The sequence below is a fragment of the Ranitomeya variabilis genome, chromosome 3 (genome assembly GCF_051348905.1).
Source record: "Ranitomeya variabilis isolate aRanVar5 chromosome 3, aRanVar5.hap1, whole genome shotgun sequence".
Lineage (NCBI taxonomy): Eukaryota > Metazoa > Chordata > Amphibia > Anura > Dendrobatidae > Ranitomeya > Ranitomeya variabilis.
In genome coordinates, this window is record NC_135234.1 from 718,695,558 (window position 1) to 718,712,763 (window position 17,206).

General features: G+C 47.1%; 1 protein-coding gene across 2 annotated transcripts in view; it reads right to left on the reverse strand.

Moving 5' to 3' along the window:
* The window catches only part of RNF17 (ring finger protein 17), a 362,040-nt gene that overhangs the window by 280,486 nt on the left and 64,348 nt on the right, over positions 1–17,206 (reverse strand). For both annotated transcript variants that reach the window (XM_077298329.1, XM_077298328.1), the window contains exons 6-7: positions 5,077–5,150; positions 1,078–1,152 (exon numbers count right to left, since the gene is read on the reverse strand). In XM_077298329.1, coding sequence (XP_077154444.1) covers positions 1,078–1,152; positions 5,077–5,150 — 149 coding nt within the window. The remainder of the gene's footprint in view (positions 1–1,077; positions 1,153–5,076; positions 5,151–17,206) is intronic.

Below are 17,206 nucleotides of genomic sequence, written 5' to 3' on the forward strand. Positions count from 1 at the left end.
TACAACGTGGGCTGCGCAATATACTACGTGGGCTGCGCTATATACTACGTGGGCTGCGCTATATACTACGTGGGCTGCGCTATATACTACGTGGGCTGCGCTATATACTACGTGGGCTGCGCTATATACTACGTGGGCTGCGCTATATACTACGTGGGCTGCGCTATATACTACGTGGGCTGCGCTATATACTACGTGGGCTGGGCTATATACTACGTGGGCTGGGCAATATACTACGTGGGCTGGGCAATATACTACGTGGGCTGCGCAATATACAACGTGGGCTGCGCAATATACAACGTGGGATGTGCAATATACAACGTGGGCTGCGCAATATACTACGTGGGCTGGGCAATGTACTACGTGGGCTGCGCAATGTACAACGTGGGCTGCGCAACATACTACGTGGGCTGCGCAATATACAACGTGGGCTGCGCAATATACAACGTGGGCTGCGCAATATACTACGTGGGCTGCGCAATGTACAGCGTAGGCTGCGCAATGTACTACGTGGGCTGCGCAATATACTACGTGGGCTGCGCAATATACTACGTGGGCTGCGCAATATACTACGTGGGCTGCGCAATATACTATGCGGGCTGTGCTATCCACTACGCATACATATGCTAGAATACCCAAGGCGTTAGAATCGGGCCACCATCTAGTACAGTAAATCATACATTTTATTTGTACAGATAAAGATTACACAATTAATACCTCTTAAGATGAAACAAAAACAACAACTCCTTAAACTGTGCAAAAAGTGACATGGTGACTATATATAATAGCGAAAGCCAACCAGTTTTCAGAAGTATTCTCAATGAAATCTGCGAGAGTTGTACTACAGGTAGGCCTACCTGGTCAATATTCAATATAGAAATATAGGAAGTAAGAAGAACATTCCAAGAATTGCTTACAGGAAAATAAAAAATAAATAAAATTTGTACTGCTAATTAACAAAACTAAATATATCTCGTTCTTCCTGACACTGAGAACTATAGGCTTAGCATTTCTTGTACATGACTAAAAAATAAAGTGACAATATAGGAACTATATGGATGTATAGATTGAACTTACATAGCACTACCAACTGTGAAAACCATTCCCAGATTGTCGACAGTTTTCAGCATTGTGTCCAAGTCTATACTGAACCTTAAAGAGAGTATAAAGTAAAGATAATTACAGTAAAGCAACGGACTTTTGCAATCTCCTACCAACAAGCACCACGTATGTATGCAATACGTGCGGAATAAGCAGTTCTATACATGGAATATCACAGCCAACACTTTGCTTCAACCCCCCTTTAGATCCTGTGGTCACACACTGTGGAAACTACTGGATGAGAGGGTGTTGGGTGGTCCGACGCTGCAGGGTGTTGATCTGACTCCCATCCCAGCCTGGTGCAGCAGTGCTCGGTGGTGTGGGGGCTCAGCCGACATTTTGTGAAAACCCGAAGCCCCCGCACTTCAGTTGCTGCAATGCGGTGGCCTCCCGGAAAATGGCACGTGCACAGATTGAGATCTTGGCGGCGAGATAGCAATTTGCACATGCCGGACCATCAAACACCCTCTGTGACTCCGCTCCACCAGCGCTGCCGATTTCCGCCCTCACCGATAAGCTGAATTCGGACTGTAAGACGGACTCCCATCCATTAATTTATTTCCCTATTATCCTTCTGAAAATTTTTGGTGCGTCTTATGGTCCAGTGTGTCTTATAGTCTGAAAAATACAGCCCTTAGGCCAAGTTCATGAGACCATAGTTTTGGTCTGAGTGCCATCCGTCAAAAAAAACAACAGCACTAGGAACCATGTTATTTACATAATAAAAAAAAATTGCAGCATGCACTAGCTTCCGTGTGTCATACTTCAAGTTTATTGATGAGTACTAAAAAAAAATCAAATCCCAAACGGATCAACCATGCAACATCTAATTTTCACAGATGCATTGCAATTCAACATAGGAAACTGTATTTAGTCTTGTAAATTTTACTAACTGCAGATGTAGAAAATCAAATGCCATATGGATTGCACATGGTTGATGAGATAAAAATCGTTAAGTTTTTTCTGGATGAAATGTGGACGATTTTTTTTTTATATGGTGGTGAAAACTTGGTCATCCTATTAAGCTTATAGGCTATCAGTCTTGGGTTACATTCACACGATCGTATAAAACAATCGCTGGGAGTTTCGTCTAGGAAAAATGGGTCATTTTCATCCTAATTGTCAACTATATGGTGTCTGTTCTTCATCAATAGTTATGTATTTGTGAAAATTGGATCCTGCACAGTAGATCCGAGTGGATTCCGATTTTTTTTTGTGTGAACCTATAGACTTGAATAGGCGCTCTCATCCAAAATACAAAAGAAATTAGTGGAAGCATCAGTTTTATTTTTCCCTACACGCAGATTTGGCACAGATCCGAACGCCCTAATTGAATAACATTGGTCTAAGGCTACTTTCACACTTTCGTCTTTTTTCCTCCGGTTCCTGCAAATGTGCCCGCAGGATCCATTTTTTTGCCATTGGCTAACTAACAACGGATTGCGACGGATGGACACACGTCGCATCAGTCATGCGACGGATGCGTCGTGTTTTTGCGGTCCGTCGTGACAAAAAAAACGTTCAATGTAACATTTTTTGGTCCGTCGGCTCCGCCATTCCCCCCCCCCCCCCGGAAGTCACAATGGGCAGCAGATGAGTCGTAAAACTGCATCCGCTGCCCACGTTGTGCACATTTGTGCACAACGTCCGTCGGTACGTCGGGCCGACGGTTTGCGACAGCCCCGTACCGACGGATGTGTGAAAGTAGCCTAAGTGATATTAGTTCTCCCATGGACAGCACTCAAACAAAATAGTAATGTCAACTTGGCCATATGCTAAAAGGCTCCCATCAAAGTGCTTATCCTCTTAATATATTGCTTTGATCATATCTATGGCACTGTGTAAATTACTCATTGTACCTTTCTACCCAACTAATTCTTCTACTTTCCATTAAGTCCAAGACATCACGTGATTGAAAACAGACTAGTTGAATGCTTCCATGGCTCCATGTACAAACAGGTGGTCTCCGATGTTATTTCTATGCAATCTGTTTTTCAAAGTCACCGACCTTGTTCATTATAAGACGCATTTCTTGAAATCCCACTTTATAAGTAGCAGTCAATTTATTCACCTCTCCGACCCGCTCCTTCACCAGTTAGGTAGTCATTAACTTTACGGACTTCTTGATGGATCATACATACATCCTTTTTCAGATGACCCATAAGAGTGAATAGTATATCTAAGGAGCTATTATACAACAGCTGTAAGAACATCCCTTCTAGTAGTCCCACGTCAGGATGTAACTTCGAGGTCCCAGTCTTTGACACTCCATCTCAACTACAGCCGATTGAGTGCAGGCTTCATCGTTGGGACAGGTAGGTGCTGAAATTGCAGGCACGCGAGTATTCCCATCTCCAAGATCCTATCTGAATATGTAGTATTAGCTATAATATTAAATTAATATTAGCAAATACTTCCAATTAGAAATGCAGTATAGTTTTTCTGATTGGCCATGTCTCATGTGCAGGCATTGCAGAACCTTAGGTATTCATGCTTACGACCACTGCAATGCACAGGAGGAAAGAGACAGAATCAGAAAAATTACACTACATTTACTACATATTAAAATAGGATCTTTGAGATGGAAATACCCCTTTAAGGAGGAGCCTTGTTGTTAGACTGCTACTTATGCTTTCCAGCCTTTTCTTCTCAGTCGCATTATGACCGATAGTGAGCACACAGTGATGCTCCAGGAGGAAATGAAAGGGTGGACGAGGAGCTGCACCAACTGTTAGGGGAAAACAGGAGCTGGGAACCAAGCGTCGACTTACAAAGCCCACCTATTTTATGGTATTTCTAACGCATTTCTTACAACTACGTTCACATTTGCGTCTTTGGGCGCAGCGTCGTCGATGGATACCGACGCATGCGTCATGCGCCCCTAACTTTAACATGGGGGGCGCATGGACATGCGCCGGTATGCGTTGTGCGCCCAAATGACGCATGTGTCGTACCAGACAGGGCGCGGCCGACGCTAAATGTTGCATTTTTCCTGCGTCACATTTCAGGTAAACAACGCATGCAACGCACTTGCGTCGTAAATGCGCCAAAAAAACACATTACTGTCTATGTAAAACGCATAGGGCGCAGGTGCCTGCGTTGACCCGCGTTGTTCGACGCATGCGCCTTTTGAGTAAAAAAAAGGCGCATTTGACATGCGGCTATTCGGTTTGACATGCGTTTTGGGTTGCGTCGACGACGCTGCGCCCAAAGACGCAAATGTGAACGTAGCCTAAAAAGCTTTTTATTTTTACCATATATAGTATATCACAAAAGTGAGGACATCCCTCACATTTTTGTACATATTTTATTATATCTTTTCATAGGAGCTTCACGAGTGTGGCCGGCTGTGGGGAGCTACAGTTCATTGAGGGAACCATGAATGCCAAGACACAACAAACTTACACTGTTATACAAGCTGTACACTGACTACTTTCTATTTTATCAAAGTGTCAGATCTTCAGTGTTGTCAGGGGTGCATTCACTTTGGCGATACAGTGTATATACAGTGTCTATGAGTAGTCACAACAGGATCCTCGTTAAGGCTATGTGCACACTTCAGGATTTCTAGCAGAAATTTTCCTGACCAAAAAAACGGACATTTCTGCCAGAAATCCGCATGGGGTTTTTTCACGTTTTTTCATGCGTTTTTGACGCGTTTTTTGTGCTTTTTTTTCCAAATGCATAGAATTGCGGGAAAAACGCGGAAAATCCGCAAAATTAATGAACATGCTGCTTTTTTTACTGCGATGCGTAACCATGTGCACAAAACATGCAGAATGCATTCTAAATGATAGGATGCATAATGTATGTGTTTTTAATGAGTTTTTATAGCGAAAAAAACGTGAAAAAAACCTGAACGCGTGCACATACCCTTATAGTAACAACTGTGATTTCACCACGTTTTCTTCAATCATTGAGTACAAAAAAAAAAGCAGTAACATTCTTTAAAATTTTAAGTTGAAAAAAATCTACCTTATATCAGGAGAATCTGTTAGAGAGTCAAGTGCACTTCCAGTCCAAATCTTCCTTTTGAGGTCTAAAACAAGCTGAAAAACAAAGTCATGATACAAGGTATATATTTTATTTAAAAAAAAAAAAAAAAGCAGCACATTGCAGTATTAAGCAATTATGTTATTTTGTTTTGAGTTTAAATTAACTCCTTCACAGGATATGATGTAAACTTACATCATATGTTGTGTTCCTCATACACCGCCCCACACATGATGGTTAATCTACTCAGCCATCATGTGCCTCTAATAACCGCAGGTAGATCGGAGCTCCGGCCATGGCTGTTAATCTGTTAAATTCTGCTGTCAAGCTCTGACAGTGGCATTTAAAATATGCTGGCAGGGGGGGAACCAATTCACTCTCATTGATGCGCCCGAGACATGATCACGGGTCGCCTTTGAGTTTTCATGAAAGGAGGCGGTCTGCTGATAACCCCGCAGCCTGTCATTTCGTTCCTCCTGTGAAAGACAGCCCGTGGCTAGCAATCATAGCAAATCATGATTTTATTAATATATAGCAGTGCTGATGTGAAAAAGTATGAACATAAAGTGAAAAATAAAATTGGAATCATCCCCCTTGTGCTCAATTTAAAAAAAAAAAAAACAAACACCACCACATTTGGTTTTGCAGTGTTCATAAAATTCTGATCTATCAAAATATAAAACATAACTATTTGGCAGTCGCAACCTTTCAATAAAATGCAAAGAGGCGATCAAAACATTTTATCTAACCCAAAATGGCACCAATAAAAACGTCACCTCGGGAAACAAAAAATAAGTCATCACACAGCCCCGTTCCCGAAAAATTAAAAATGCAAATAAAAGCAAAATGATTTTTCGGCTGATCCCGGCAGCGGCGTGTTTGCGACGGTGTTCCGCTGGTGGTACCGCGCAACAGGCTGCGTACGGCATATACAGTGTGTGTTGCGTACGGTGTATACAGTGTGTGTGTGTGTGTGTGTGTGTGTGTGTGTGTGTGTGTGTGTGTGTGTGTGTGTGTGTGTGTGTGTGTGTGTGCGCGCGCGCGTGTGTGTGTGTGGTGCGTACGGCATATACAGTGTGTGTTGCGTACGGTGTATACAGTTTGTGTGTGTGTGGTGCGACTGTGTTCCGCTGGTGGTACCGCGCAAGAGGCTGGTACCACTAGCAGTTTCCATATTGAGACACCCATCACTTGGGTGCCCCAATATGGAGGACGGTGAAATTCTGCCGCTTGGAATTCTGGGATCCGGACACATCTGGACGGAACAGAATGTGAAGACATTACAAGGTAAGTATATATTAAGAGGAGCTTTTCCAGGCTCTATGGAGGACGTTGCCATGACACATCACACTGATATGCCAAATAAGCTCTGGAGGCAGAGTTATCTAACAGGCAGCATCTTCCTAATAGCCTGAAAGAGATCATTTACATAAAGTGATAAAGGATTTATCCAGAAGACATCAGATGTGAGGAATACAGGGAGGACTTTTTTCAGCAACTATAACCTGTATGCCCATATTAATAGTTTAGATAGGTCAAATGTGGTGACAAATTCCCTTTAAGCCATGACATTTTATTAGCCAATACAATGAAAATACATACTAATATGGTGTTAATTGGCAAAATGCTAAATTAGTTAACATATAAGCCAATTGTTCATAATTTAATGTTATACCAGATATATTTACAATAACAAAAGAAAATATTACAAAAGTAAAGTTGTATTTATTCCAAGGCCATGTACAAAACATTTCGTCTTTGGCAATGATCCTTTTAAAAGGACGGTACCAAGCCTTCTAAGGCTATGTCTCCACGTTCAGGATGGCCGGCGGTATCGCCGCAGCGGCGAAGCCGCTCGGCGCTAAGCCCCGCCCCCTTTCTGGGACGCGATCATGCCGGATGTGTTAACTCTTCACATCCGGGATGATCGCTCTGTCCCATAGGGCCCTGTGATATGCCTTGCGGGGACGTACAGACATGCTGCGATCTGAAAAGACGCGCAGCATGTCCGGAGTCGCAGGGCCGCCGCGTGCGGGTTTCCACGCATAGTGGAGACGGGATTTCATAAAATCCCCTCCACTATGCTGGAACATCTGGACGCTGCTTGTTTGACGCTTCAGCTCTGCGCAGCGTCAAACAAGCAGCGTTTCCTGACCGTGGAAACATACCCTAAGGCTACTTTCACACTAGCGTCGGGCTCGGCCCGTCGCAGTGCGTCGGGCCGAGGTTACCGACGCTAGCGTTCTCTGCGCCGCACAACGGGGGCAGCGGATGCATTTTTCCAGCGCATCCGCTGCCCCATTGTGAGGTGCGGGGAAGTGCGGGGAGGTGGGGGCGGAGTTCCCACCGCGCATGCGCGGTCGGAAAAAGCGGACCGTCGGCGGCAAAAAAACGTTACATGTAGCTTTTTTTGTGCCGACGGTCCGCCACAGCACGGCGCAACCGTCTCACGACGGTTGCGACGTGTGTCAATCCGTCACAATACGTCGCTTAATGTTAGTCTATGGGGAAAAAAACGCATCCTGCAAGCACTTTTGCAGGATGCGTTTTTTCTGCAAAACGACGCATTGTGACGGATTGCAGTTAACGCTAGTGTGAAAGTAGCCTAAGCATGCAATGAACAAGTCGGAAGCATACTGCAACAGACTTTTTCCATTCTCAGAGAACGACCTTGGTTACAGCCTGGATGCTGGATGGAATTGATGACAACTTGTGTCTTCAGAATCCCCCATAGGTGTTCAGTTGGGGTCACATCAGGAGACACTCGGTCACAATCATTTTCACCCTGTTCTTCAGAAATGCAACTTGTTCATTCATGTCAAGAAAACTACGTGTGGTCCTTAAGTCATGGACGTCATGCCAAATACTAGATACAGTAGTTTTTGATGTGGGGTGTACTCATTTTTACAGGACCGTGTTGCCATCAGTGAGCTCTATACCACAGCCATTCTGTTACACATTCGTAAAAGGCAGACAGCATGGTGGGTGGTCCGGAGAGACCTTGATATCTGCGCTCTTATGTCTTATTCCAGCAGAGAAATCCACATTTTTCTTATATGTAAATGAGCCGTTAAGATCTACGGGCTGGACATAGGTCTCCCTGACAATCTGCCTCCAAAGATTATTTTAACCCTTTCCCAAACTTTGACGTACCCCGTATGTCATAGAAGGGAACGACTTATCGACCTTGGGGTATGTTATGTCAATTTTGCAAGCGCATGTCCACTGGGTGTTCAGTTAACATGATAGCTGACACCAGGCTCTGACTGCTAGAAGCAGTACCGCTCCCGGCAGCTTAACCCCCTACATGATGTGATCAATATCGATCGCAGCATGTAGAAGGGCTCGAGCATGATCTAAGAAGCTTGTGTTGGTGCAGCACTGGCTGGTATAAAGCCTTGCAATGCTGGTGCACTGCAATGCCTTATAAAGACATCAGACTGCAAAAAGTGAAAGTCCCATAGAGGGACTAAGTAATAAAGTAAAAAATAAGCTTAGAAAAATGTGTAAAAACATTAAATTCAATCCACAAAGAATCAATGCACTGTTTCTCTTATCCATTCTCGTCTGGACTATTGTAACTCTACTAATCGGCCTCCCTCTTCCCAATCCGTCTTGAATGCTGCAGCCAGGATCATATTCCTCACCAACTGCTACACTGATGCCTCTACCTTGTGCCAGTCATTACACTGGTTACCCATCCACTACAGAATTCAATATAAACTTATTACCCTCATCCACAAAGCACTCAGTGGCTCAGCACCACCCTACATCTCCTCCCTCGTCTCAGTCTGTCTACCACCCTACCCGTGCCCTCCGTTCTGCTAATGACCTGAGGTTAACATCCTCATTAATCAGAACCTCCCACTCCCGTCTCCAAGACTTCTCACATGCTGCACCAATTTTTTGGAATGCACTACCTAGGATAAGTTGATTAATCCCCAATAGCCACATTTTTAAGCGTGCCCTAAAAACGCATTTCTTCAGACTCAACACATTAATCTAACTTATCCCCGTGTTGCCCATTCAAAATTTTTACCATAACCAAGTTCCATGTATCATGTTCTCGCACGCTTTATGCATTTAATGGCCCTCTGTGTCTGTACTGTTATATATTCTGGCTGATAACCGGTTCATGGAGCTTTACATGGACACCCGATTTCTTAACACTATGGCTGGTCCGAACAATGAAAGCAATTGTTACCATCCACCTCTCGTGTCTCCCCTATTTCCTCATAGATTGTAAGCTTGAGAGCAGGGCCCTTACTCCTCTTGGTATCTGTTGATCTGTGATTATTTTTATGCTGTAATGTCTTGTCTGTACAAGTCGCCTCTAAAATGAAAAGTGCTGCAGATTATGTTGGCGCTATAGAAATAAAGTTATCATCATTATTATTATTATAAAAAAAACAAGCCCATACTCATGTCTGTCATCTGTTAAAATAAACAAAGGTGACTTCCACGTTGCTGGTAGTACAAATGCTATGTTAAAGCGCTTTGGCTCCTCAGCCCCAAAAGAAATTCAGCAAATTTTGCACACCCAAACCCAAAATTCCTCCCCTCCCTACTGGGCCCCATAGTGAGTCTAAACCACATTTAGCGATCACGTTTGGCATTACTGTAGCAATAAAAGCCCGCCTAATTTAAGTGTGCATGTCTCCAGAAGAATAAGATGTGGATAATATACGGGTCACTACAAAGGCAGTTTGCTATTTTCACTCAGCAACATCCACTACTGCTTGTGCCAGGAAAACACTCATGGAGTTCAATTCATCACTACACCTGTAGATAAATTCTCAAAGGGGTGTAATTTCCAAAATTACTCAAAATTACTTGAGGGGGAATTCTGCTCTTCAAGCACTTAGTGGCTCTGTATATGGAGTCTCCAAACTATTCTAGGAAAACCTGCGCTCCAGTAGACAAATAGCGCTTAGTCCCTCGAGAGTCCCACTGTATGGCTAAGCAGTACTGTTCAGCCACATGTGGGCTATTTCTATACAATCAGCAGAAACGGTCAGACAAATTTTGATGCAATTTTACCCATTCCCTAGTGTAAAGATGTAAAGTCTGTGGCTAAAACAACCTTTTAGTCGTAAAAAAGTAATTATTCTTCACTGACAGCGATATAAAATTGTATGATGTACATGTGTGGTCAACATGCTCACTGCACCCCTAGATGAATTCATTAGGGGGTGTAGTTTGTAAAATGAGGTCACTTATGGGGAGTTTCTGCTGTTCTGGCACCTCAGGGGCTCTAGCAATGTGACATTGCCCCCTCAAACCATTCCAGCAAAATCTGAACTCAATTATGACGCTTCTTCCCTTCTGAGCTTTGTATTGAGCCTCAAATGTAGTTTTCTGCCACATATGGGGTATCGGCGTACTCCAGAGAAATTGCACAACAATTTTTTGGGGTCTTCTCCTTTTGGGGTTATTGCATCAATTTCTAGGAAGCACCTGAAGGGTTAATAAACTTCTTGAATGTGGTTTTGGGGTTTTTGAGGGGTGCAGTTTTTAGAATGGTGTCACTTTTGGATATTTTCTGTCATATAGGCACCCCAAAGTCACTTCAAATGTGATGTGGTCCCTAAAAAAAATGGTTTTGTAAAATTTGCTGGAAAAATTAGAAATTGTTGATGAACTTCTAACTTTGTAACAAGAAAAAAAATCTGTTTAAAAAAGGATGTAGATATAAGGTAGACATGTGGTAAAAGTTATTTATTAAATATTTTGTGAGATAACTCTTTGGTTTAAAGGCATAAGAATTAAAAGTTTGAAAATTGCGAAATTTTTAAAAATGTCAACTTCCGATATTTTCAAACAAACAAACTTAAGACGTATTGAACAAATGTTACCATTATGAAGTTCAATAAGTCATGAAAGCGATAAACAGACTTGGGGAAGGGGGGGTTAAGGGGTTAAATAAAAGAGGGATTTTTGGTTCTTACAGTAAAATCTCTTTCTTGGAGCCTTCATTGGGGCACACAGATAACCATGGGTGTATGCTGCTGTCACCCTCCGACAGGCACCAGGCAACTTAGTTGGTGCAAAAGCAGTAGTAGGAACAGGTAATATAAAACTCAACCTATGTACCAACCCACAACAACGGCACGTTGGCCAACACGGTACAACTTCAAGGGAGGGTGCTGTGTCCCCCAATGAAGGCTCCAAGAAAGATTTTATGGTAAGAACCAAAAATCCCTCTTTCTTTCTCGCCTCATTGGGGGACACAGGTAACCATGGGACGTCCAAAAGCAGTCCCTAGGGCGGGATATTCTGCAGAAAAAGAGGAGTTAGGTCGGCCGGTCAGAAACCGCCGCCTGCAGTATCCTCCTACCCAGGCTCACGTCCGCAGAAGCCTGAGTATGCACCTTGTAGAATTTGACAAAGGTGTGAATGGATGACCACGTTGCGGCCTTGCAAACCTGCGAGGCTGAAGCTTGGTGACGAACTGCCCAGGAAGCTCCCACAGCCCGGGTAGAGTGAGCCTTCACCCCCGACGGAGGCAGTTTGTCTTGAACACGGTATGCCTCCAGAACCGCCGAACGGATCCAACGAGCAATTGTGGACATGGAGGCGGGGAGCCCCTTTCGACGCCCTTCCGAGACGATGAACAGAGAATTGGCCTGACGAAAAGAGGCAGTTCTGGCGAGATAAATTCGGATAGCCCTGACCACATCCAACTTGTGAAGAGATTTCTCCAAGGGATGAACCGGGAAAGGGCACAAGGAAGGGAGGACAATGTCCTCATTGATGTGAAAAGCCGAAACCACCTTTGGTAGAAAGGAAGGAACCGGACGAAGAACCACTTTGTCCTGATGCAGGACTAGAAAGGGAGAATGACAGGATAATGCCGCCAGCTCCGACACTTCTAATGGAGGTGATGGCGACCAAAAAGGCCACCTTCCAGGATAGAAGCGAGAAGGAAATGTGCTCAATCGGTTCAAAGAGCGCACGCTGGAGGGCATCCAAAACGAGGTTGAGGTCCCAAGGCTCGACAGGAGGACGATAAGGGGGAGCTATATGAGCGACCCCCCTGGATGAAGGTCCTCACCTGAGGCAGGGAGGCCAGGTCTCTTTGAAAAAGAATGGACAGAGCGGAAATCTGACCCTTCAAGGTGCTAAGGGAAAGACCCGAATCTAGACCCACTTGAAGGAAACTGAGAAGGGATGGAAGGGAAAAGGTCATAGGAAACAGATTGTTGTCTTGACACCACCGGAAAAAAGCCTTCCAACACCTGTGGTAAATACGCGAGGAAGCCGGTTTTCTCGCCCTTATCATAGTCTGGATGACGCTATGAGAAAAACCCGCGTTCTTCAGGACCGCGGCCTCAACGGCCATACCGTTAAATTCAGAGACAGAATTCGGGTGGAAGAGGGGTCCCTGCGAAAGAAGGTCCGGACGATCCGGAAGCCTCCACGGAACGTCCGATAGCATGTTCACCAGTTCCGCATACCAGGCTCTGCGAGGCCAATCTGGAGCTACTAAGAGTACAGGGACCCCTTCTGTCTTGATCTTTTTTACGACCCTTGGGATCAAGGGGAGAGGTGGGAACAGATAGGGCACCTGGAACTGGGTCCACGGGATCACGAGAGCGTCGCATTCGATGGCCATCGGATCCCGAGATCTGGAGATGTACTGGGGAACCTTGTGGTTTGCCCGGGAAGCCATCAAGTCGACATCTGGGACGCCCCACCGCTGGCAAATCTGGCCGAAGATTGCGGGGAGAAGAGACCACTCGCCCGCCACAATGCCCTGGCGACTTAGAAAGTCGGCTTCCCAATTGTCCACCCCTGGGATGTGGACGGCTGACAGAGGGATCGTGACCCTCCGCCCAACGCAGAATTTTTGCCACTTCCGCCATGACTTGTGTGCTGCGAGTCCCTCCCTGATGGTTTATGTAAGCCACGGCCGTGGCGTTGTCCGACTGAATGCGGACCGGTTTCCCTGAAAGGAGAGACTCCCAGCGGATGAGGGCTAGGAAGATGGCTCTGATTTCCAAGAGGTTGATAGGGAGGCGTGCCTCCTGAGCAGTCCAGCGGCCCTGGGCCGCGAGGTGGAGAAAAACTGCTCCCCAACCTTGGAGGCTGGCGTCGGTGGTGATCACCTGCCAGCGGGGAGGGAGAAATGACCTCCCGCGCAGAATGGAGGTGGACAACGTCCACGAAGAGAGGGACTGTTTCACTCTGGGAGAGAGGCGAAACGGGCGATCCAGGGAAAGTGGATTCCTGTCCCAGGCCGACAAAAGGGCCAGCTGGAGGGGGCGAGAGTGGAACTGGGCATAGGGGACCGCTTCCATGGAGGCGACCATCTTTCCCAGAACCCTCATGGCGAAGCGGAGACGGGGGATTCGGGCTCTTTAGTGCTCTGACCCCCCAACGAAGAGAAAGGAACTTCTCCTTGGGAAGAAAGACCTGAGCCTGAGAGGTGCCGAATTCCATGCCCAGGAACTCCAGCCGCTGAGTTGGAATCATGGAAGACTTCTGGTAATTGATTATCCAGCCGAGGCGAAGAAGCGTGTCCAGAGTAAGCTGGAGGCTCTGGCTGCAATCCCGACGGGATGGACCCTTGATCAAGAGGTCGTCGAGGTATGGGATTACCAGAATCCCCTTTGAACGTAGGTAGGATGGCTATGACAGCTGCCATGACCTTCGTAAAGACCCTGGGCGCAGACGCCAGACCAAAAGGGAGGGCCGTGAACTGATAGTGATGACCTTGGATCGCCAACCGGAGGAATCTCTGATGTCGTATACAAATAGGGACGTGAAGATACGCATCTCGGATATCCACGGAACACAGAAACTCTCCCGGCTCCATGGACGCGATCACCGAGCGTAGAGATTCCATCCTGAAACGCCGAATCCTGAGATGGCGGTTCAGCTGCTTGAGATCCAAAATTGGATGGAGAGAGCCATCCTTTTTTGGAACCACGAACAGGTTTGAGTAAAAACCCAAAAACCGCTCGCGATGAGGCATCGGAACTACGACTCCTGAGGCGAGGAGCGAATCGACGGCCTGGAGAAGTCCTGAGAGGTAGGAGGGCTGTTTGGGAGGACGAGAGAGCAGGAAATGTCTTCCTGGGGGCGAAGAAAATTCTATTTTGTAGCCTGAAGTGACGATCTCCCTGACCCAGGCGTCGTCGACAACCGACAGCCAAACTTCTGAGAACAGGAGAAGTCGGCCCCCCACCCTGGAGGGATTTCCAGGTGGGGGCGACCCGTCATTTATTAGAGAACCTGTGGCCCCGAGATCCAGATGGTCTTGTGGGGTGGCTCTTAGCCCTCCAGTGCGGTGGAGGCCTGAAAGAAGGTTTTCTTCTGTCTCCTTGTGAGGAAGAACGGTCCTGGTTGGGGTTTCCCGATGAGGCGAAGGACCGAAAGGACTGGGGGCCCCTCCGGTTGAAGGGATGTTTCGGCTTGGACTGGGGTAAGGAGGTACTCTTACCACCCGTAGGGTCCGAGATCATTTGATCCAGCTGCGTGCCGAAGAGTCTAGAACCCTGGAAGGGCAGACCAGTGAGAGATTTTTTAGAAGCGGGGTCAGCGTTCCACATCTTTAGCCAGAGAATCCGGCGAATGGCCACAATGTTGCTGTTAGCCCTGGTGGAGCAGGCCGCTGCATCAAGGGAGGCATTCATGAGGTATTTACCCGCAAGAGAAATCTGATCCGCCAAGTCAGACAGTTCCTCAGCAGGAGCAGAGGCCAAAATGCCTCTGTGCAGGGTCTTGGCCCAGGCTGACACAGCCTTGGCTACCCAGGACGAGGCGAAACTAGGGCAGAGGGAGGTTCCGGAAGCCTCAAATGCAGACTTTGCTAATGCCTCGATTTGCCTGTCCGTGGGGTCCTTAAGGGAAGCCGCGTCCGGGATAGACAGAACCGTCTGCTAGGATAGCCTGGAGACGGGCGGGTCGACCTTAGGAGACTCGGACCATTTGGAGACAAGGTCGGAGTGAAAAGGGTATAACACGTCAAGCCGTTTCCTGCCAGGGAAACGCTTGCCAGGGTTTTCCCAGTGTGTAGAGGTAGTGTTGTCAATCTCCCTGTGATTAGGAAAAAACCTAGAGGGACGTTTAATCCGTTTAAACGCAACGGAGACGTCCTGAGAGCTCGCTTCATCCTCCTTAAGATCAAGCGTCTGAATGATAGCTGAAATAAGGCTATCAACAATCTCCTGTGTTCCGGAAGTCTGATCTGCATCAGACTCAGATTCCGACTGAGAGGAAAGGTCAGACCCGACGTCCGCCTGCGAGGAGGGGGAACGGGCAGATAGGGGAATCCCATCCAGGGAACTGGAAGAGGATCTAGATAAGGTCCGTTTTCTGTCTCTTTTGTCCGGTCTGCCTCTGTGAGGGTCTAGGACAGGTGCGAGCGAATCGCCGTGAGACGTTCGTGGCACTGGTGGCATTAGAGAGAAGCGGGATACATTCAAGTGCCTGGACCAGGGACTGAGAAACCTTAGTCAGGTCGGACACTGATTGAGACATAGCAAAAGCCCACTCTGGGGGAGGGGGGTGCACTCATCCCGGGACCTAGGAGCTTCCTGAGAGACTGACATGGTGGGAGGAACGCAGGACGGGCAGAAAGGTGAAAGCTGACCTGAGGCCCACTTTTTCTTACAGTAAGCGCAGGCGTAATGGATGGCCGTAGTGGCAAAGGCCGGGGTGGGGTCGGACATAGGTGGATATTACCTTGTCCAGGTGCGGAGAAGTACTGCCGGGAGAAGTTGAGCCCGAGGGAGCAGTAGCGCCGAGCCTGCTGAAAAACATTGACAGCGGTAGCCGCAGGTGCCTGTATTCCCCCGAGAATCCTGTGTCCCACGCGGTGAGAAGACGCTGACAGGGAGCAGTAGAAAGAGCGCGGAGACCGCGCGACGCTGTGGGCGTGGACAGGCGCCGAAGGGGGGGATAGAAGAAACGCTCCCCAAAGCGCTGAAAAATTCCCGGCCGCAATAATGCCAGCCGCCACAAGAGGACGCGCAAGCGCCAAAAGAAGGAGAAAAGCCGGGAGAGACAGAAAAAAATACTTATTTTTAAACTTATTTTAAAGTTTATTTAAACTTGCAGGACGCGCGCCTGCAAGTTTAAATAAAAGGAGGGAAAAAATGCCAGCGTTATGTGATCCCTTTCCCCGCGGTGTTAGCGCATCCCGGCGCCTGAAAATGCGTCCCTCTCCCCTATCAAAAAGAAGCCTGGTAAGATCCATGGAGATCGCTGCCGGGCAGAGTGGGGGAAGGAAGGGGGGGAGGGTAGGAGGGGGGATTTTGTTGATTGATGACTCCCTACCTGGAGATGAGGAACCATCAGGATCCCTGGTAGGAGAGGGTCCTGGAAGAAGTCCTCCTTCCCGCGCCACAAACTCTCCGGCGCAGAAGTCGGCGTCGACCCCTAGCCAGGGGGAGAGGGTCACTGGAAGTGACCGCCGTCTTCCTCTCAGCCCACTCCGAGGAGAGGGATGAGGAGGGGAAACGGGCAGGACTGGCCACCGAGAAGAGGTCACCCTGAACACCCGAAAGGGTGACAGGGGACAAGTCCTGCCCAGCGGGTCCGAGAGGGTGCGATGTGGATAATACCACACTGCTCTCTCGGTCGCTCAAAGTGGGGAAAACAGGGTGAGAAAAAACTGCACCCTGCTACCCTGAAGAAAAAAGTCTGAAAAAGAAAGGGGAAAAGGTTAATAAACAAAACAAATCCCTGTAAAAGAAATGCGGATCTGGGGTTAGATCCAGGTCCGCCTCCTACAGACACTAAGCAAAAACTGAGTTGACTGGTGCCTGTCGGAGGGTGTACACTGCCGGGGAGGAGTTACTTCTTCTTTATTTGCATAGTGTCAGCTTCCTAGTGACAGCAGCATACACCCATGGTTACCTGTGTCCCCCAATGAGGCGAGAAAGAAAGGTGCTTACAGTGTGCTCTCAATCACGCACAGCTCTGCAGGAAGATCAGAACACAGTACAGCAAAAGTCAACTTTGTCTCATTACAAACACATTTGCACTTGTCAGCTCTGTTGTACTGTCTTCCCCCCCCACATTGGCTGTCAGATAAAAGCTGAAGTACAATGAAAGGACAATTTTAGATGCAAATGTGTTTGTAATGAGACAAAGTTCTGCTGTA